The sequence below is a fragment of the Dipodomys merriami genome, unplaced genomic scaffold, assembly GCF_024711535.1.
Source record: "Dipodomys merriami isolate MVZ:Mamm:240054 unplaced genomic scaffold, mDipMer1.0.p SCAF_233, whole genome shotgun sequence".
Taxonomy (NCBI): Eukaryota; Metazoa; Chordata; class Mammalia; order Rodentia; family Heteromyidae; genus Dipodomys; species Dipodomys merriami.
The window spans coordinates 816,048-837,261 of record NW_027203749.1 but is presented as its reverse complement, the minus strand read 5'-3'; the positions used below and the strand labels follow the sequence as shown (position 1 = coordinate 837,261).

At 52.0% G+C, this 21,214-nt stretch overlaps 1 protein-coding gene across 1 annotated transcript in view; it reads left to right on the top strand.

The window, feature by feature from the left end:
• The window catches only part of LOC138835352 (alpha-2-macroglobulin-like), a 42,742-nt gene that overhangs the window by 10,517 nt on the left and 11,011 nt on the right, over positions 1–21,214 (top strand). Inside the window, exons 8-23 of the mRNA XM_070033953.1 lie at positions 2,001–2,121; positions 3,302–3,416; positions 4,636–4,745; positions 6,331–6,492; positions 9,346–9,576; positions 9,689–9,755; positions 11,657–11,799; positions 11,996–12,145; positions 12,946–13,113; positions 14,229–14,325; positions 15,015–15,168; positions 15,881–16,109; positions 18,538–18,664; positions 19,059–19,180; positions 19,797–19,848; positions 21,190–21,214. The exon at positions 21,190–21,214 is cut by the window's right edge and continues 59 nt beyond it. Of these exons, the coding sequence (XP_069890054.1) occupies positions 2,001–2,121; positions 3,302–3,416; positions 4,636–4,745; positions 6,331–6,492; positions 9,346–9,576; positions 9,689–9,755; positions 11,657–11,799; positions 11,996–12,145; positions 12,946–13,113; positions 14,229–14,325; positions 15,015–15,168; positions 15,881–16,109; positions 18,538–18,664; positions 19,059–19,180; positions 19,797–19,848; positions 21,190–21,214 (2,073 nt within the window). The remainder of the gene's footprint in view (positions 1–2,000; positions 2,122–3,301; positions 3,417–4,635; positions 4,746–6,330; positions 6,493–9,345; positions 9,577–9,688; positions 9,756–11,656; positions 11,800–11,995; positions 12,146–12,945; positions 13,114–14,228; positions 14,326–15,014; positions 15,169–15,880; positions 16,110–18,537; positions 18,665–19,058; positions 19,181–19,796; positions 19,849–21,189) is intronic.

The following is a 21,214-nucleotide window of genomic DNA, read 5'->3' as shown; positions in this document are numbered from 1 at the left end:
CTGTAATTATGTTTAAAGAGAGTCTACACACACACACACACACACACACACACACACACACACACACACACACACACACACACACACACACACACACACACACACACAGTACTAGTAGCTTTCCCTTAAGCAGATGATAACAAAAGACACTGGTCAAAGCACATTGTACTCTAATTATATAGTGTTGAAAGCCCTTCTACTTAAAGGAAAAAATTAATTTTTTGAATTCTTGAACTCTGGGCCTGGGTGCTGTCCCCTGAGCTCTTTTGCTCAAGGCGGGCACTCTACCACTTGAACCACAGGGCCACTTCTGGTTTTCTGGTGGTTCCTTGGAGATAAAGAGTCACCCAGACTTTCCTGCCTGGGCTGGCTTTGAACTGTGATCCTCAGATCTCAGCCTCCTGAGTAGCTGGGATGACAAGCGGGAGCCACCAGCACAGGGCTGAAAATTTTATTATTTTAAAGATAACAAACAGGAGATCATTGATCCTTGGTTATAGGAGAAAGCCAATTGTCGATAGATCACTTATTAAACCTTGGAAGAGTATTGTGTGGGGAAGCAAAAAAAGAATTTAGACTTGGGGTTTGTAGCAAGACCACACAAGCAAAATCTCACAGAATCCATGAGTCTAGCTCAGGATGACACACCGCTCTCTGGCTGCTGTTTACTGGGGAAGCGAACTGAATCTCTCAGGGTGATCTCCTCCTTGTAAAAAGAGCAAAAGATCAGACCTGCACAAAGGCCACACATGCAATGCACCTGCTACTTTTTTACTCAGCTGCGCCCCTCCCCCAGCGCTGTTCCAGAACATTCCCCTCCAAGTTCTCACTCTCCCCCCACCCCTTCTCCACACCTCAGGAACCAACAAATACAAGACAAGCCTTCATATCAATAGTTGGGATTCCTAGATTGCTTTTGAGAGTGGTTTTGCTTTTCTATTTGCTTGGTTCTTTTGTTTCTGATGGTATTGCTTTTCTTTTTTAAGATATATGTACATTCTATTATTATTGTAAAGGGAATGGGTTTTGCTTTTCTCTTAAGAAGGTATCTAGTGTTTATTAACACTCCCCCACACACGCACACACCCAAAAAAAAGGTTTCATCAAAATGATATTAAATTGAAAAATCAAGCCAAGCACTATGGTCCATACCTACAGCCCCAGGAGGCAAAAAAAAAAAAAAATAGAAGGCTTGTGGTTCAGAGCTAGCCCGGGCAAGACGTGAATGGGACGCCTTTGAGACACGTGAAGAGGCGTAAGTATCAGGATTAAGGCCCCGAGCTCTGGGACCTTAGGCAAAAAGCATGAGCCTCTCTCTGGAAAAAGTTAAAAAGTAAAAACATAAAAAGGGCCAGGGATATGGCTCAAGTGGAAGAGTACCTGCATAGCAAGTGTAAGGTCCTGACTTTAAATGGAAGTACTGCAAAGGAAGGAAGGAAGCAAGGAAGGAAGGAAGGAAGGGGGGAAGGAAGGAGAGGGAGGGAAGGAAGGAAGGAGGGAAGGAAGGAGAGGGAGGGAAGGAAGAAAGGTGGGAAGGAGGAAAGGAAGGAAGGAAGGTGGGAAGGAGGAAAGGAAGGAAGGAAGGAAAGAAGGAAGGAAGGAAGGAAGGAGAGGGAGGGAAGGAAGGAAGGTGGGAAGGAGGAAAGGAAGGAAGGAAGGAAGGAAGGAAGGAAGGAAGGAAAGAAGGAAGGAAGGGAGGAAGGTGGGAAGGAGGAAAGGAAGGAAGGTGGGAAGGAGGGAAGGAAGGGAGGGAAGGAAGGAAGGAAGGAAGGAAGGAGAGGGAGGGAAGGAAGGAAGGTGGGAAGGAGTAAAGGAAGGAAGGAAGGAAGGAAGGTGGGAAGGAGGAAAGGAAGGAAGGAAGGTGGGAAGGAGGAAAGGAAGGAAGGAAGGTGGGAAGGAGGGAAGGAAGGGAAGGAAGGTGGGAAGGAGGGAAGGAAGGGAGGGAAGGAAGGAAGGAAGGAAGGAAAGTCCCCGTGGTGACTCCTCCCCCCTCCCTGCAGGTACACCTTCGGCAAGCCGGTCCCTGGCCTCGGGACACTGCACGTCTGCAGGGAGTACATAGAACCCTCCTCGTGCCATGGCAGGGAGTCGGAAGCCTTCTGCGAGACATTCAGCCATCAGGTGAGCGGGACAGAAGGGGGACACCGCCCAGAACAGAGGGGACCCCACTCCCAGACTCGGGAAAGATAACCCGTGTGCAACACCTGAGTCATCACAGCAGAATAGCATTAAAAATGAAGGAAGGGACAGTGAACCAACAGGGCTCTACCTCGTGGAACCAAGGGCAAATATTCCAGAGAACCCGGTGCTGTCTGTTATAACCTATATAATATATACACAGATACATAGATATGTACTATTATAATCTATATCTACACACACATATATATTATATATATGTACTATCAATGACTGAGCACAATAGTAATTCTTTATTTCTTTGTCACTGTGGTAGACGCTGACAGAGATCGAACCATCCAGTGCTTCCTGTGGTTTCTCCTTTTATGAAAAAAAAGACATACATACACATACACATACACATACATATCAACTTCATAGGAAAATGTCTTCCCACTTTCTTTGAGTAGGAGCCTGTAACATTGCTCTAACTGCCTGTCTGCTACACATTGGCTGATTCACAACCACACCTGTCCACTTGGAGGAGACCCAAAATTAGGGGAGCAGTAGCTGACTGTCTAGATAAAGGTTAACCCTCAAACTTCTAACGCATTTTTTTTGGTATCATTCTATCTAGGAAACGTCAGATAGCAAGGGAATTCCTGCCCATGATACACAAGTCACTACTATTATTATCATATGATAATACATCCTCATTGTATACACAAGTCATGGTGGATAATTAGCACCTCCACCAAATGCAGTGCATCCTCCCAGAAAATGCTTACATTGCTGGACACCAGTGGTTCACCCCTGTAATCCTAGCTGAGATCTAAGGATCAAGGTTCAAAGCCAGCCCAGGCAGCCAAGTCTGTGAGACTCTTGTGTCCAATTAAGCAGCCAAAATAGCCAGAAGTGGAGCTGTGGCTCAGGTGGTAGAGTGCCAGTCTTGAGCAAAAAGGTTCAAGAATAGAATCTGGGCCCTGAGGAGGTGGGGGAAGAGGGGAGAGAGAGGGGGAGAGAAAGGGAGGAAGGAGAGAGGGAGGAAAGGGGAGGGAGGGGAGGGAGAGGGGAAGGGCTAGCATTATTTGTCCAAAGAAGTCCTCCCAGACTGACTGAGCTGCCCAGCGTGACCATCCAGCATGCATTATGGTTTGGTATTGCATTTTTCTCTCTTCTAAAGCTAAACAGCAACGGCTGCTTCACCCAGCTGGTGAAAACCAAAGGCTTCCAGCTGAAGAGACAAGAGTACGAAATGCGACTGCAAGCTGAGGCCAAGATCCAAGAAGAAGGCACAGGTCTGAGGGCCACGTGGGTATGGGAGACTAAGACGGTGGGCGCTGGCGGATTTCCTCAGCCACTGCAGATACTGCGGGCTCTCGCGTATCATCCCAGCCGCTCCCAGGCTGAGAATGCTAGTTCAAAGCCAGCCTAGGCAGGAAGAATCCATGAGACACTTACCTCCCAGGAACCAGCCAAAAGCTGGAAGTGAAGCTGTGGCTGAAGGGTCGAATGGCAGCCTTGAGCAAGAATGGCCAAGCAAGAATGCAAGGACCTAAGTTCCAGCCCCAGTACTAGCATAAAAACATACATAATATATATCACTATCATACATTATTATATAGTACAAAATAATTATATATAATTCAACACTATATAATACATAATGTTTAAAATGTTATATATAAGATATGAATATAATAAATATAACATAACAATATATAACTACATATAAAACCATAATATATAACTATAATATCATTTAGCTATATTATAACTATATGCCTATATATAATCATTATATAACTATAATAATACATAATTCCACATAATCATATATATTTACATATTATATTTTATTTACATATATATTTACATAATATATTTTATATATAATAAGATATATATTACATAATTAAATATATTAAGTACATATTCAAGTATATAATATATTGTATAATTAATGTATTATAACTATATATAATATAGCATATTATATGTATATAATTATATTACATATAAATGTGTAATATATGTAATATGTACTATTACATAGTAATATATGTGTAATATACAATGTATATAATTTTATTACAAGCAATATAGTTACATATGTGTATATTATATAAATTATATATATTTATATAGAAATATATATATTTGTATGTAATATGTTATATATAAAATATACAAATGCATACTATATATTAGAAAATTACATTAATTGTAAAATACGATATAAAATATACATTATATGTAAAGTCTCATATGTAATACTTTGTAATTATAAAAATATAATGTATAATTCTATATAAATACGTTTATATAATATATACATTATATAATCTATGATTGTATAATATTCTATGATAGTATTCAGTATGTACAAAAAGAATGTAATAACAAATTGCATTAACTGTGTCTCCAATAACAATAAGTACACATAAGTAATATATAGTATCCACATAGTTCAAGTGAATCTGTTTTTTAAATGGCCTATTTCTTTGTTGTTTTCAGGCGTGGAATTAAAGGGCAAAGCATCGAGCTCAATCACAAGAACCATCACCAAAGTCTCCTTTGTCAGAGCAGACTCACACTTCAGACCCGGGATCCCCTTCTTCGCGCAGGTGTGTGGTTAGCAAGTCACGTGACGCACGGGGTCTGGGCAGGTCCAATCACCAGAGGCCTGCAGTCCCATCCAGGGTCAGTTCATAGATCCAAAAGTCGAAAGCCACCTAATAATAGATCGGGTCATTTTACATTTGTATAGGAAATGGTTCCACGCTTTAAACTATTAAATACGCTGTTGCCCTAGGATTTCTTCCATAAACCTTATGTGTATAGTACTTTCCTATAATAACTATACATGTGTGTGTTTGGGGTTTTTTAAACTGCCATTATTGGGACTTAAACTCAAGGCCTTACCCCCTTACTTAGCTTTTTTGCTCAAAGCTGGCACTCTACCACTTGAGCCACACCTCCATTTGTGGCTTTTTTCTGGTTAATTGGAGATGAGAGTTTCATAGAATTGTCTGCCCTGGCTAGCTTCGAACCTTGATCCTCAGATCTCAGCCTTCTGAGTAGCTCAGATTACAGATGTGAACCAGCAGCACCAGCTCAATAAGTATACAATAAAAGAAAAACAGTAAACACAGAGACAAAATACTATTTAGAAGTTCCCAGATCTCAAAATCATGAATGTTCTCACCAATCTACGAAAACAAATCTTTTACCGTGATTGGTATATTCTCAGAAAATCCTGTAATCCCAGCTACTCAGGAGGCTGAGATCTGAGAATCATTCGAGAACCAGCCCAATCAGGAAAGTCCTTAAGACTCTTATCTCCAATTAACTAATAAAAGTCAGAAGTGGAGCTTGTGGCTCAAGTGGTAAAGCACCAGCCTTGAGCACAAAAGTTCAGGGACAGCACCCAGGCCCTGAGTACAAACCACTAGGACCAAAAAAAGAGGAAGAAAGCAAAGAGAAAAGAAATGACTTATGTCACCAGTGATAGATACATCAGTTGCCAATATCTGATCATTACATCTGATCATTACTCTACAAATATATACAATCTACAATGTCAATTTAAAATAAAGCAAGTTTGCTGGGCAACCATGGCTCATACCTTTCATCCTAGCTTCCCAGGAGGCTCAGATATGAGGATCCCAGTTCGAAGCCAGCCTGGGCAGAAACATCTAATAGGCTCTTTTATTTCTGATTGACTAGCAAAAAGCCAGAAGTCGAGGTGTGGCTCAAGTTGTAAAGCACCCAGCTCTGAGCAGAAAAAGCTAAGCAAGAAAGGGGGTTCAAGCCCAACTACCAACTCCCCCCCTAAAAAAGAAAATCAGTGTTTGAGGATCAAATACATTGGATTCATGGGTTAACATCCTCCATGACTGTGTTACTCTGTGGGGCCATATTTTTCCAAGGGTGATCTTTCACACACAGTGTCCCCAAAATGTCCAGAAGGTGTGGCTCCAATCATCTTGAATGAAATGCTGGCCTTTCTTCCTGGGATTTATGATGCAAGGATCTCTGTGTGCTTTCTATCTAGGGTCTCAGCACTGAGCTGAGCGCTGAATGATGCTCACTGCTGCATCTCCAGAGCCTGGCGCTTTGGAGGCGTCTGATGGAGGGGTGAAGGAATGAAGGAGTTTGGGGCCGACCAGCTAGTGTGTCTGGGACTGATCCGTGGCCTTGAACCTGCAGGTGCGCTTAACGGACGGCAAAGGGGTCCCGATGCCCAACAAGATCGTCTTCATCACTGCGAATGAAGCCAAGCACCAGTCCAACGCCACCACGGACGAGCAGGGCCTGGTTCAGTTCTCCATCAACACCACGGGCATGACGGGAAAGTCCCTCACTGTATCGGTAAGCTCTCCATCAACACCACAGGCATGATGGGAAATTCCCTCACTGTAACAAGCTCTCCATCCACACCATGAGCATGATGGGAAATTCCCTCACTGTAATGGTAAGCTCTCCACCCACACCACGAGCATGATGGGAAATTCCCTCACTGTAACAAGCTCTCCATCAACACACGGGCATGATGGGAAATTCCCTCACTGTATCGGTAAGCTCTCCATCCACACCACGAGCATGATGGGAAATTCCCTCACTGTAACAAACTCTCCATCCACACCATGAGCATGATGGGAAATTCCGTCACTGTAACGGTAAGCTCGCCATAGACACCAGGAGCATGATGGGAAATTCCCTCACTGTATCGGTAAGCTCTCCATCAACACACGGGCATGATGGGAAATCCCCTCACTGTAATGGTAAGCTCGCCATAGACACCACGAGCATGATGGGAAATTCCCTCACTGTAACGGTAAACTCACCATAGACACCAGGAGCATGATGGGAAATTCCCTCACTGTAACGATAAGCTCTGCATCGACACCATGAGCATGATGGGAAATTCCCTCACTGTATCGGTAAGCTCTCCATCCACACCACGGGCATGATGGGAAATTCCCTCACTGTAACGTAAGCTCGCCATAGACACCAGGAGCATGATGGGAAATTCCCTCACTGTAACGGTAAGCTCTGCATCAACACCACGAGCATGATGGGAAATTCCCTCACTGTAACGGTAAGCTCTGCATCCACACCACGAGCATGATGGGAAATTCCCTCACTGTAACAGTAAGCTCTCCATCCACACCACGAGCATGATGGGAAATTCCCTCACTGTAATGGTAAGCTCTCCATCCACACCACGAGCATGATGGGAAATTCCCTCACTGTAATGGTAAGCTCTCCACCCACACCACGAGCATGATGGGAAATTCCCTCACTGTAACAGTTAAGTTCTCCATCGACACCACAAGCATGATGGGAAATTCCCTCACTGTAACGTTTAGCTCGCCATCAACACTACGGGCATGATGGGAAATTCCCTTACTGTTCTCCACTGACATCAGGAGAATTATGGGAAATTCTCTTACTGTTACCCCGTTTGGAAAGAAATAGGCTTGAAGATTTCTTACCCAAGTGGCACTCTGAAAGATATGAAATTTACAACTTGTGTTGAGCTCCATATAGAGAAGAAAATAGAAGTTAGAACCAATTTGTGGTCTAATACGTTTATAAAAAGGAAGTCGTTCATTGTTGTGATTAAAATCCTGTTTCAGCCGGGTGCTAGTGGCTCATTCCTGTTATCCTAGCCACTCAGGAGGCTGAGATGGGAGGATCATGGTTCAAAGCCAGCCCCGGAAGAAAAGTCTGGGAGAGTCTTATCTCCCCTTAACCAGCAAAACGCCAGAAATGGAGCTCTGGCTCAAATGGTAGAGCCTTGAGTGCTCACAATTGAGCATCACAATTGAAAGCTAGCCTGAACAGTAAAGTTTGTCAGACTCTTATCTCCAATTAACCAGCAAAAAAAAACATGGTGGAAGTGGAGGTGTGGCTCAAGTGCTCGAGCACCAGCCTTGAGTGAAAAACCTCAGAGACAGTGCCCAGGCCCAGAGTTCAAGCCCCAATACAGGATGAGAGGGGGGGGAAGAGAGGGGGGGTGAGAGAGAGAGAGAGAGAGAGGAGGGAGGGAGGTGCGGAGAGCACTCTTTTCTAAATCATGCTTCTCAATTTCTAGACATGAATTACTCTTTCAGGGTGATTTCAGTGTCTTTATCTACATAGGTAAAGAAGCCAAAGAACTTTAGAGCAAACTACTGAGCCAATGAAGGCCTGCTTTTATGTTCTTCAGATACATAAATTCCCAGCCTAGGACAGTGTACAGTGAAGAGGCAAATCATACCTGCGATTGATACAGACAGACCTAATCGGGGGTCTTCTCCTTTACTACTACAAAGCCTAGCTGCCAGTAGAGGGGTAACAGGGAGATCACAGGCCTGCTTTGAAATCTTACAATCTGTAAAGAAATATATCATATAATCTGTAAATGTAATTAATAATTATATATATCATCTAGTCCATGATATATATGCTATGTTATATAAGATATTCCATATTATATATTAAATATATTATTATACCATATTATGTACATAATATAATACGGTATATTGTATTATATATTATATATGGCAGGTGACATATCATATATGTCATACAGTATACATTATATATTACATACCATATATTGTATATACTATTATATTAACATAGTATATATACAACACTATATACGGTATACATTTATTATATTATTCTATCATTTATATAGTATATGATATCAGATCATATATACTATCATTTTATTACATATTCATAAATTACATGATCTATTTTACATGATCTATTATATACTATTGTACAGCATATAGAATACATACGCTATATACTGTAAATGCATAGTAAACAGTAACATATATAATATATAAATATGTATTCTATAAAATGTGTAATGTATTATATCGTATATGATCTATGGCATATGAGTTATATAGTATGTGATCTATAATGATGGATGGTGTGTGTCTCTAGGTGATGGATGGTGTGTGTCTCTAGGTGATGGATGATGTGTGTCTCTAGGTGATGGATGATGTGTGTCTCTAGGTGATGGATGGTGTGTGTCTCTAGGTGATGGATGATGTGTGTCTCTAGGTGATGGATGGTGTGTGTCTCTAGGTGATGGATGGTGTGTGTCTCTAGGTGATGGATGATGTGTGTCTCTAGGTGACGGATGGCAGACATCATCTACCCTACGTGTCCGTGTGTCATCTATGGCTGTATCTGAGTCTCCCTCCACCCTAGGTGAAGCACCAGGACCACCGCCCCTGCTACGGCAGCTACCGCTGGCTGAGCGAGGAGCACGTCGACGCGCAGCACACGGCGCGCCCCGTGTTCTCCCGGAGCAAGAGCTACGTGCGCCTGGAGCCGGCGCCGGGCCGGCTGCCCTGCCACCAGGTGCACCTCGCGCAGGCGCACTACGTGCTCAGCCGCGAGCTCCTGCCCCAGCTCAGCGAGCTGGTCTTCTACTACCTGGTGAGCCGCGGGAGGGCGCGCGCGCGTGGCCCAGCGGGAGGGCGCGCTGCCCGGCGCGCGCGAGGACCCGGGTTCGAATCCGCGGCGCCACCTCCGGTCCCTTTGCCCCCAGGTCATGGCGAAGGGCAGCGTCCTGTGGACCGGGCTGCAGACGCGGGCGGTGGCGGGGGAGGAGGACCGTGAGTGCCCGGGGGATTCCCCGCCCCAGCCCGCCCCAGCCCGCCCCTCCCGCCCCAGCCCGCCTCAGCCCGCCCCAGCCCGCCCCAGCCCGCCTCAGCCCGCCCCTCCCCGCCCCAGCCCGCCCCAGCCCGCCCCTCCCGCCCCAGCCCGCCCCAGCCCGCCCCAGCCCGCCCCAGCCCGCCTCAGCCCGCCCCTCCCGCCCCAGCCCGCCTCAGCCCGCCCCTCCCCGCCTCAGCCCGCCCCAGCCCGCCCCAGCCCGCCCCTCCCCGCCTCAGCCCGCCCCAGCCCGCCCCAGCCCGCCCCTCCCGCCCCAGCCCGCCCCAGCCCGCCTCAGCCCGCCTCAGCCCGCCCCTCCCGCCTCAGCCCGCCCCAGCCCGCCTCAGCCCGCCTCAGCCCGCCTCAGCCCGCCCCTCCCGCCCCAGCCCGCCTCAGCCCGCGCCAGCCCGCCTCAGCCCGCCCCAGCCCGCCCCTCCCGCCCCAGCCCGCCTCAGCCCGCCTCAGCCCGCCCCAGCCCGCCCCAGCCCGCCCCTCCCGCCTCAGCCCGCCTCAGCCCGCCCCTCCCGCCCCTCCCGCCCCAGCCCGCCTCAGCCCGCCTCAGCCCGCCCCAGCCCGCCCCTCCCGCCCCTCCCGCCTCAGCCCGCCTCAGCCCGCCCCTCCCGCCTCAGCCCGCCTCAGCCCGCCCCTCCCGCCCCAGCCCGCCTCAGCCCGCCTCAGCCCGCCCCAGCCCGCCCCTCCCGCCCCTCCCGCCTCAGCCCGCCTCAGCCCGCCCCTCCCGCCTCAGCCCGCCCCTCCCGCCTCAGCCCGCCCCGCCCGCCTCAGCCCGCCCCAGCCCGCCCCAGCCCGCCCCAGCCCGCCCCAGCCCGCCCCGCCCGCCTCAGCCCGCCTCAGCCCGCCCCTCCCGCCCCAGCCCGCCCCAGCCCGCCCCTCCCGCCCCAGCCCGCCCCAGCCCGCCCCTCCCGCCTCAGCCCGCCCCAGCCCGCCCCAGCCCGCCTCAGCCCGCCCCAGCCCGCCCCAGCCCGCCTCAGCCCGCCCCAGCCCGCCCCTCCCGCCCCAGCCCGCCCCAGCCCGCCCCTCCCGCCTCAGCCCGCCCCAGCCCGCCTCAGCCCGCCCCAGCCCGCCCCAGCCCGCCTCAGCCCGCCCCTCCCGCCCCAGCCCGCCCCAGCCCGCCCCAGCCCGCCCCAGCCCGCCTCAGCCCGCCTCAGCCCGCCCCAGCCCGCCCCTCCCGCCTCAGCCCGCCTCAGCCCGCCCCAGCCCGCCCCAGCCCGCCTCAGCCCGCCTCAGCCCGCCCCTCCCGCCTCAGCCCGCCCCAGCCCGCCCCAGCCCGCCTCAGCCCGCCTCAGCCCGCCCCTCCCGCCTCAGCCCGCCTCAGCCCGCCCCAGCCCGCCTCAGCCCGCCTCAGCCCGCCCCTCCCGCCTCAGCCCGCCTCAGCCCGCCCCTCCCGCCTCAGCCCGCCTCAGCCCGCCCCTCCCGCCCCAGCCCGCCTCAGCCCGCCCCTCCCGCCCCTCCCGCCCCTCCCGCCTCAGCCCGCCCCTCCCGCCCCTCCCGCCCCAGCCCGCCCCAGCCCGCCCCAGCCCGCCCCTCCCGCCCCAGCCCGCCCCTCCCGCCCCAGCCCGCCCCAGCCCGCCCCTCCCGCCTCAGCCCGCCCCAGCCCGCCCCAGCCCGCCTCAGCCCGCCCCTCCCGCCTCAGCCCGCCCCAGCCCGCCCCAGCCCCTCTCCCGCTCCCGCTCCCGCCCTCCCGCCTCAGCCCGCCCCAGCCCGCCCCAGCCCGCCCCAGCCCGCCCCAGCCCGCCCCAGCCCGCCTCAGCCCGCCCCTCCCGCCTCAGCCCGCCCCAGCCCGCCCCAGCCCCTCTCCCGCTCCCGCTCCCGCCCTCCCGCCTCAGCCCCTCCCGCCCTCCCGCAGTGCGGGGCCAGATCTCGATTTCGCTGCCCGCGGGCCCCCAGCTGGCGCCCGCCACGCGCCTGCTGCTCTTCAGCGTGCTGCCCGACGGCGAGACGGTGGGCGACGCCGCCAAGTACGAGATCGAGTCCTGCCTGCCCAACCTGGTGCGGCCCGGGACGGGGGGGGGACGGGGGGGACGGGGAGGGAGGAGGGACGGGGACGGGGGGGGGACGGGGGGACGGAGGGGACGGGGAGGGGCAGGGGGAGGGGGAGAGGGACGGGAGACGGGGAGGACGGAGGGACGGGGAGGGGGGACGGGGGGTCCCGGGGTGACCGCCCCCTCGCCCCCCCCCCCCGCAGGCAGAGCTGAGCTTCGAGCCCGCGCAGAGCCCCCCGGGCGCGCGCACGCGCCTGCGCGTGTCCTCCGCACGCCAGGCCCTGTGCGCCCTGCGTGCCGTGGACCAGAGCGTGCTGCTCCTGAAACCCGAGGCCGAGCTGTCCGCCCGCACCGTGAGTGCCCCCAGACAGACAGACACAGACACAGACAGATAGGCACAGACAGACAGACACAGATACAAGCAGATAGACAGACACAGATACAGACAGACAGACACAGATACAGACAGACAGAGACACAGACAGACAGATGGAGACAGACACAGATACAGACAGACACAGATACAGACAGACACAGACAGACAGACACAGATACAGACAGATAGACACAGACAAAAAGACACAGATACAAACAGATAGACAGACAGACACAGATACAGATACAGACAGCCAGACACAGATATAGACAGATAGACACAGACAGATAGACAGACACAGACCGACAAACAGATACAGACAGATAGACACATAGGCGTAGATGGCAGGGAGAGAGAGGCAGGCAGACAGACAGGTGTAAATGGCAGGGAGAGAGAGGCAGGCAGACAGACAGACAGACAGATAGCAGGCAGAGGCAGAGATGGACAGACACAGACAGACAGATGCATACATCCAAACATACATGCGTAGATGGCAGGGAGAGATAGGCACAGACAGACAGACAGACAGATACATAGATAAATGGCAGGCAGAGATACACAAACACATAGATATACAGACACAGATAAATACAGACAGACAAACATACATGCGTAGATGGCAGGGAAGGAGATAGGCAAACAGACAGACAGACAAAGAGATGGATGGATGGATGGATGGATGGATGGATGGCAGGCAGGCAGGGGCAGAGATGGATGGACAGACAGATACGTACACACACACACACACACACACGATTGTGCGCGCGTCCCCGGCAGGTGTACAATCTGCTGCCCGTGAAGGATCTTACCGGCTTCCCCGAAGGGCTGGCCCCGCACGGGGAGGACACGGGCGAGTGCGTGGACCACCAGAACGTGTACATCCACGGAATCCTCTACTCCCCAGTCTCCAACTCAGACGAAAAGGACATGTACATGTTCCTGAAGGTAGGCCCCCCCCGCCCCGCACCTCCCTCCCAGAACACACTGAGGCTCACGTCCCCAATCCTAGCTCCTCGGAGGCTGGAGTCCGAGGACCAAGGTTGGAGGCCAGGAAAAATTTATATATATATACTTATGTGTAATTGTTGTACTCCTATTATCTATTATGCAAGTTATACATATATGTCATATAAGAGTATGTAACATATAACATGTATATGGGTAAATGTTGGCAGGTATTTACCTATCTCTAGATATGTATATGTTTAGAGATCTATTCATGCGTAACTTTTACAGTTGTATTATATAGTATGCAACTTATTATATAAATATATTTATATATAAATATATAAATATGATGTAATATGTTATATATATAATATGTATATAGATAAATTTATATGTATATAAGCAGATATTTATCTCTATAGATTTGTATATATTTATAGATATATACTTATGTGTATTTATACATAGATTATGTGTATTTATAGATAGATATATACATAAGTAGAAATAGATACATATATCTAAATAGATACACAGGTAGACAGATATTAACTTGGATATAAATACATGTTTATGTATTTATATATATATACATAGAGATGGGTAAACACATAGATAGATGTATTTTATATCTACATATATTTCACGGGTGGAAGGTTATTTCCTTAGTGATTGGAAATTGGAATTGAAGATTGGAGTTGATGAATTTCACACGGGCAGTAACTAATAGAGCTACCCAGGAAATCAAGGCTGGGAAACGTTCCGCCTCCTGGGTGATCTATACTGATCCCGCTTACAGAAAGTAATACAGAAAAAGTGTCATCCCAGCCACCTCAGGAGGCTGAGATCTGAGGATCAGGGTCCAAAGCCAGGCCGGGCAGGAAAGTCTAAGAGACTCTGATCTCCACTGAGACACCAAAAAGCCATCCACGGGAGCTGTGGCTTATGTGGTAGAGCACCCGCCTTGAGAAGAAAAACAAAGCATCCAGGGCTTGAGTTCAAGGTGCATGCACACACACACACACACACACACACACACACACGTTTCATATTAAGCAAAGCACACTTTAGCATGCAAAGTGCATTCATCAGCTGTTCCATTTCCTTTGCAGGACATGGGCTTAAAGGTGTTCACCAACTCCAAGATTCATAAACCCAAAGTGTGCGCCCAGCCTCCACAGTACGAAGTGCAATATTCAAGATATGCGGGTAAGAAAATTAATTATTGCCTAAAACACTCCGATCAAATAATTTTAAAGATAAAATGTGATGTAAAAACATGAGGCGGGCGCTGTGGCTCCCGCCTGCCATCCCAGCCACTCGGGAGGCTGAGATCTGAGGATCGCAGTTCAGAGCCAGCCCAGGCAGGAAAGTCCGTGAGACTCTGATCTCCAATAAACCACTAGAAAACTGGAAGTGGTGCTGTGGCTCAAGGGGTAGAGCGCCAGCCTTGAGCAAAATGAGACCCCCCCAGGTCCTGAGTTCGAGTCCTATTTCTGGCCCCAAAACTATTCTTGAAAATCATTTATGAGGAATCTGATTCGACCAAATACAAAACAGAAACAGAAACCCTGCACCTTGAAAGCGCTCGCGTGGCTAGGTGCCCTGGCCCACGCCTGCCATCCCAGCTGCTCACGGGGAGGCTGAGATCTGAGGATCGGGGTTCAAAGCCAGCCCGGGCAGCAAACCCAAGAAATTCTCACCTCCCATTAGCCAGCCAAAACGAAGACCAAATAAAAGTCAGAGGCGTGGCTCACGTGGCAGAGGGCCAGCTTTGAGTGAAAAAACAGGAGTGGAAGGCCCAGAGTGTGTCACACACACACACACACACACAGAGTGCATGTGTCATACCCTCCCTCCCTCCTTCTCTCCCCCTCCCTCCCTCCCTCCCTCCGCAGAGCCCGCGGCCCTCATGTACCGCGGCAGCGGGCACGAGCGCTCCTTGCAGGTGGGCAGTATGCAGGTGGACAGGGCCAGCGGGCCCGCCGCGCCCCCCACGCCCGTGCGCAAGTACTTCCCCGACACGTGGATCTGGGAGCTGCAGCGGCTGGAGTGAGTGCTCCCCACCGCCGGCCACCCGCACCCTCCCCCCCTCCCCCTCCTCCTCCCCTACCCTCCCCCTCCTCCTCCTCCCCTACCCTCCCCCTCCTCCTCCTCCCCTACCCTCCCCCTCCTCCTCTCCTCCCCTCCCCCTCCTCCTCCTCCCCTCCCCCTCCTCCCCTGCCCCCCTCCTCCCCCTGCCCTCCCTCCCCTCCCACTCCCCTCCTCCTCCCCCTCCTCCCTCCCCTCCTCCCCCTACCCTCCTCCTCCTCCCCTCCCCCTCCTCCCCTGCCCCCCTCCTCCCCCTGCCCTCCCTCCCCTCCCACTCCCCTCCTCCTCCCCCTCCTCCCTCCCCCTCCTCTCCCTACCCTCTTCCCCTCCCCCCTCCCCCTCCTCCCCTGCCCCCCTCTTTCCCCTGCCCTCCTCCTCCCCTCCCCCTCCTCCCCCTGCCCTCCTCCTCCCCCTCCTCCCCTGCCCCCCTCCTCCCCCTACCTTCCCCCTCCCTCCTCCTCCCCTCCTCCTCCCCTCCCCCTCCTCTTCCTCGACTTCATCCTCCTCCTCTTTGCTTCTTGCCAATCTTGGGGTTTGAGCTCGGGGCCTGGACGCCATCCCTGCGCTCCTTCTGCTCTGGGCCTCGGCTCTCAGCCTGCTGAGGGGCGGGGGTGGGGTGGGGGGACCCCCGATGATGGGCGCCCCCCTGTCCTCACCCGCCTCCCGCCCCCAGCGCCTCAGGCGTGGCTGACGTGGAGGTGACGGTGCCCGACACCATCACGGAGTGGAAGGCCTCGGCCCTGTGCCTGTCCCCCGACGCCGGCCTCGGCCTCTCGCCGCCCGCCTCGCTGCGCGCCTTCCAGCCCTTCTTCCTCGAGCTCACGCTGCCCTACGCCGCCATGCGCGGAGAGACCTGCGCGCTCAAGGCCACCGTGTTCAACTACCTGCCGCACTGCATCCGGGTACCACGCGGGGCGGGGAGGGGGCACGGACACACACACACAGACACACAGCCCACAGACACACACACACACACACAGCCCACAGACACACAGACACACACACAGCCCACAGACACACAGACACACACACAGACACAGCCCACAGACACGGACATGGACACACACACAGACACACAGACACAGCCCACACACACACACACAGCCCACAGACACGGACAGACACGGACACACACACAGCCCACAGACACACACACAGACCTATACAGACATGGGACACAGGACACAAACACACACACACACAGACACAGCCCACAGACACACACACACACACACACACAGCCCACAGACACGGACATGGACACACACACAGACACAGCCCACAGACACGGACATGGACACACACACAGACACAGCCCACAGACACACACACACACACAGCTCACGGACACACACAGACACGGACACACACACAGCCCACAGACACACACACAGACATATACAGACATGGGACACAGGACACAAACACACACACAGCTCAGACACACACACACACACAGACCCACACAGCCCACAGACACACACACACACAGGACACAGGCATAGACACAGACACACACAGCCCACAGACACAACCCACAGATACACACACAGCCTACAGACACACACACAGCCCATAGACACAGACACAACCCACAGACACACACAGCGCACAGAGGACACGAACATAGACTCAGACACACACACACACAGGACACACACAGCCCACAGACACGGACACAGACACAACACAGATACAGACATGGGACCCAGACACAGGACACAGACAGAGACCACAGACACAACACAGATCCAGACATGGGACACAGAAACAGACACAGACATGGAGACAGACACAGGACACAGACACTGGCACAGACACAGCCCACAGACACACACACAGACACAGGCCACAGATACAGACACAGACACAAGACACATACACACAGACACAAACACGGACACAGGCCACAGATACAGACACAGACACAAGACACACACACACACACACAGGACACGGACACAGACACACACACACACAGAGACACAGCCCACAGGACACGGACACAGACACTGACCCAGGCCACAGACACAGACACGGAAACAGCCCATGACACAGACACAGGCCACAGACAACACAGACACAGACACACACACACAACACAGACACGGACGCACACAACACAGACACAACAGACATGGACACACACACAACACAGACACGGACGCACACAACACAGACACACACACAACACAGACACAGACACACACAACACAGACACAGACACACACAACACAGACACAGACACACACAACACAGACAGGGACACAGACACACAACACAGACACGGACACACAACACAGACACGGACACACAACACAGACACGGACACACACACAACACAGACACGGACACACACACAACACAGACACGGACATACACACAACACAGACAGGGACACACACACAACACAGACACAGACACAATACAGACACAGACACAGACACAACACAGACACGGGACACGAACACAGACACAGAAACAGACAGCCCACAGACACGGACACAAGACACAGGACACAGAAACAGACACGGAAACAGCCCATGGGCACACACACAGGCCACAGACACAACACAGACATGGGACACAAACACAGAAACAGACACAGCCCATAGACACAGACACGGGACATGGCCACAGACACAGACCTGGACACAGACACAGACAGACAAACACAGCCCACAGACAAACACAGACACATCCACAGGCCACAATTACAGCCACAGTCCATGGCCATGGCCCCAGACAAGTACCCAGACTCCCTCACGACTGAGCAAACACCACACCTGTCACAAGCACCGCAGGAAGAAGAGTTCAGAGACATTTTACGTCATAGGAGATGTCTGTGTCACCTAAGGTACTAGGTACTGAGTACTGACTCTTCCCCTATGTCATCTAAGGTGCTACGCACTGAGTACTTCGTCTCATCTATGTTATCTAAGGTACTAGGAACTGAGTACTTAACCTTCATCTGTGTCAGCTAAGGTGCTACACATTGAGTGCTTAGTCTTCAGCTATGTTGTTTAAGGTATTAAGCAAATGAGTACTGGATCTTCATCTAAGGTGTTAGACTGAGTGCTCAGTCTTCATTCTATATCACTGAAAGTAGTAAGCACACTGGGTTCTGAGTCTACATGAGCTAAAGTATTAAGCCAACAGTACTGGGTCTTTATGTCAAGTAAGGTGCTAGGCCACGTGAGTACTTAGTCTTCACCTCTGTCATCCAAAGTAGGAAACACACAATGCTCTGTGGCCCATGGGGTCCGGGCATGACACCCTCCGCCGTCTGCTCCCCCTCCCCCCTCCTCACCTCCGCCCCTCCCACTTCAGGTCCAAGTGGAACTGGAACCTTCTCCCAGCTTCACGTCCACCCCTCTGGATGCAAAACAGGACTCCCACTGTGTGTGTGGACACGGCCGCGTCACGCTGTCCTGGGCAGTGATCCCCAAGAAGCTGGGTAAGTGAGGGGACCCCCCCACCCCTACTGGAGGCTGGCAGGGCCCCGTGGGGTCCTCGCGGGCAGAAACTCCCAGAGGTGGCCGGGCACCGGTGCTCCCGCCTGGAATCCCGGCTACACAGGAGGCTGAGAGCTGAGGATCGCGGTTCAAAGCCAGCCCGGGCAGGAAAGTCCGTGAGATTGTCATGTCCACTGAACCAGCCAAAAACCCAAAGTGGCGCTGTGGTTCAAGGGGTAGAGCGCCAGCCTGGAGCTGAAGAGCTGAGGGACAGCGCCCAGGCCCTGAGTTCAAGCCCTACGACCGACAAACACAAGCGAGATAATGGAGCGTTGGGCCTTCATGAGCGTTGAGCAGGAAGGGCGATGCTGTTCAGCATGACTGATTATTTTCTAGGAACCATGAATATCACCGTGAGTGCAGAAGCAGTGGAGTCCCCTCAGCCCTGTGACAACGAGGTGGCCATAGTCCCCGAGCAGGGCAGCAAGGACATCGTCATCAGATCCCTGCTGGTGGAGGTGAGTAAGGCCGCCAGGACGTGGGTCCCATGGAAGCCGGGCGCCGTAGCTCACGCCTGTAGTACCTGCCATTCGGGAGACTGAGATCTGAGGGTCCCAAGTGGAAGCCAGCCCAGGCAGGAAAGTCCATGAGCCTCTCCTCTCCAGTGTCCCAGCAAAAAGCTGGAGGTGGCGCTGTGGTTCAAGGGGTAGAGCGCCAGCCTTGAACAAACAACTCAGGGACAGCGCCCAGGCCCTGAGTTCAAGCTCTAGGACTGGCACACACACAGGAACAACAATAATATAATTCCTTCCCTTCTCTTCTCTACCTGGAGATCTGTGATCCTCCTATCAGCACACAGACTTCCAGGGTCTCCGCTGGTTTGGCGGGGTGTTTTCTTTTTTGCCAGTCCTGAGGCTTGAACTCAAGGCCTGGGCGCTGTCCCTGAGCTTCTTTGGCTCCAGGCTGGCGCTCTACCACTTGAGCCACAGCGCCACTTCCGGCTTTTTCTGTGTCTGTGGTACTGAGGACTCGAACCCAGGGCTTCATGCATGCGAGGCGAGCACTCTACCACTGAGCCACCTGCCCAGCCCCTCATTCTCACCTCTGACTCTTTCTTCCTCCTCCCCCGTCTAGCCCGAAGGACTGGAGAGAGAAATAATGACCAACTCCTTGCTGTGTCCCTCAGGTAAGTTGTCCACCATTGTAGCTGAACGGACATGCAACAAAAAGCTTGTGTTAAAAAGTGTCCATTGCCGGGTGCCGGAGCGCACGCCTGTCATCCCAGCTGCTCAGGAGGCTGAGATCTGAGGATCACAGTTCAAAGCCAGCCCCGGCAGGAAAGTCCATGAGACTCTGATCTCCCATGAATTACCAGAAAACTGGAAGTGGCGCTGTGGCTCAAGTGGTAGAGCACCAGCCTGGAGCTGAAGAGCTCAGGGACAGCGCCCAGGCTCTGAGTTCAAGGCCCATGACCCACCAAAAAAAAAGTGACCAGTCTCAAAGATTTCTCCTACCGAGCCTCCATGTTCCCTAAGAGGTAAGACCAGTGTCACAGGTAACAAATGAGGAAGGAAATGTCCAAGTGCCAGCCGGCGCCAGTGGCTCCCACCTGTCATCCCAGCGACTCGGGAGGCTGAGAGCGGAGGATGGCAATTGGAGGCCCATCAGGCACAGGTCCATCCCAGGGACTCTTCCCTCCAGTTTAACCAGCTGGAGGGGAGCTACGTCACCATAAAGCGCAGGGCCTTGGATGAAAAAGCCAAGAACAGTGCCTGGTTCTCTGATGACGATGATGACGATGATGATGACGATGATGATGACGATGATGATGATGGTGATGATGATGGTGATGATGATGGTGATGGTGATGATGATGATGATGATGATGATGATGATGATGGTGATGATGATGATGGTGATGATGATGACGACGATGATGATGATGGTGATAATGATGATGATGATGATGATGATGATGGTGATGATGATGGTGATGATGATGATGGTGATGGTGATGATGATGATGATGATGGTGATGATGATGATGATGATGGTGATGATGATGGTGATGATGATGATGGTGATGATGGTGATGATGATGATGATGATGATGATGATGATGGTGATGATGATGGTGATGATGGTGATGATGGTGATGATGATGATGATGATGATGATGACGACGATGACGACGATGATGATGATGATGATGGTGATGATGATGATGATGATGATGATGATGATGATGATGATGATGGTGATGATGATGGTGATGATGGTGATGATGGTGATGATGATGATGATGATGATGACGACGATGACGACGATGATGATGATGATGATGGTGATGGTGATGATGATGATGATGATGATGATGATGGTGATGGTGATGATGGTGATGATGATGGTGATGATGGTGATGATGATGATGATGATGATGGTGATGATGGTGATGATGATGATGATGATGATGATGATGACGACGATGATGGTTTTCGTAGGGTTGATGTTTTTTTCCATTCCCCAGATGCTGAGCTATCAGAGCAGATTTC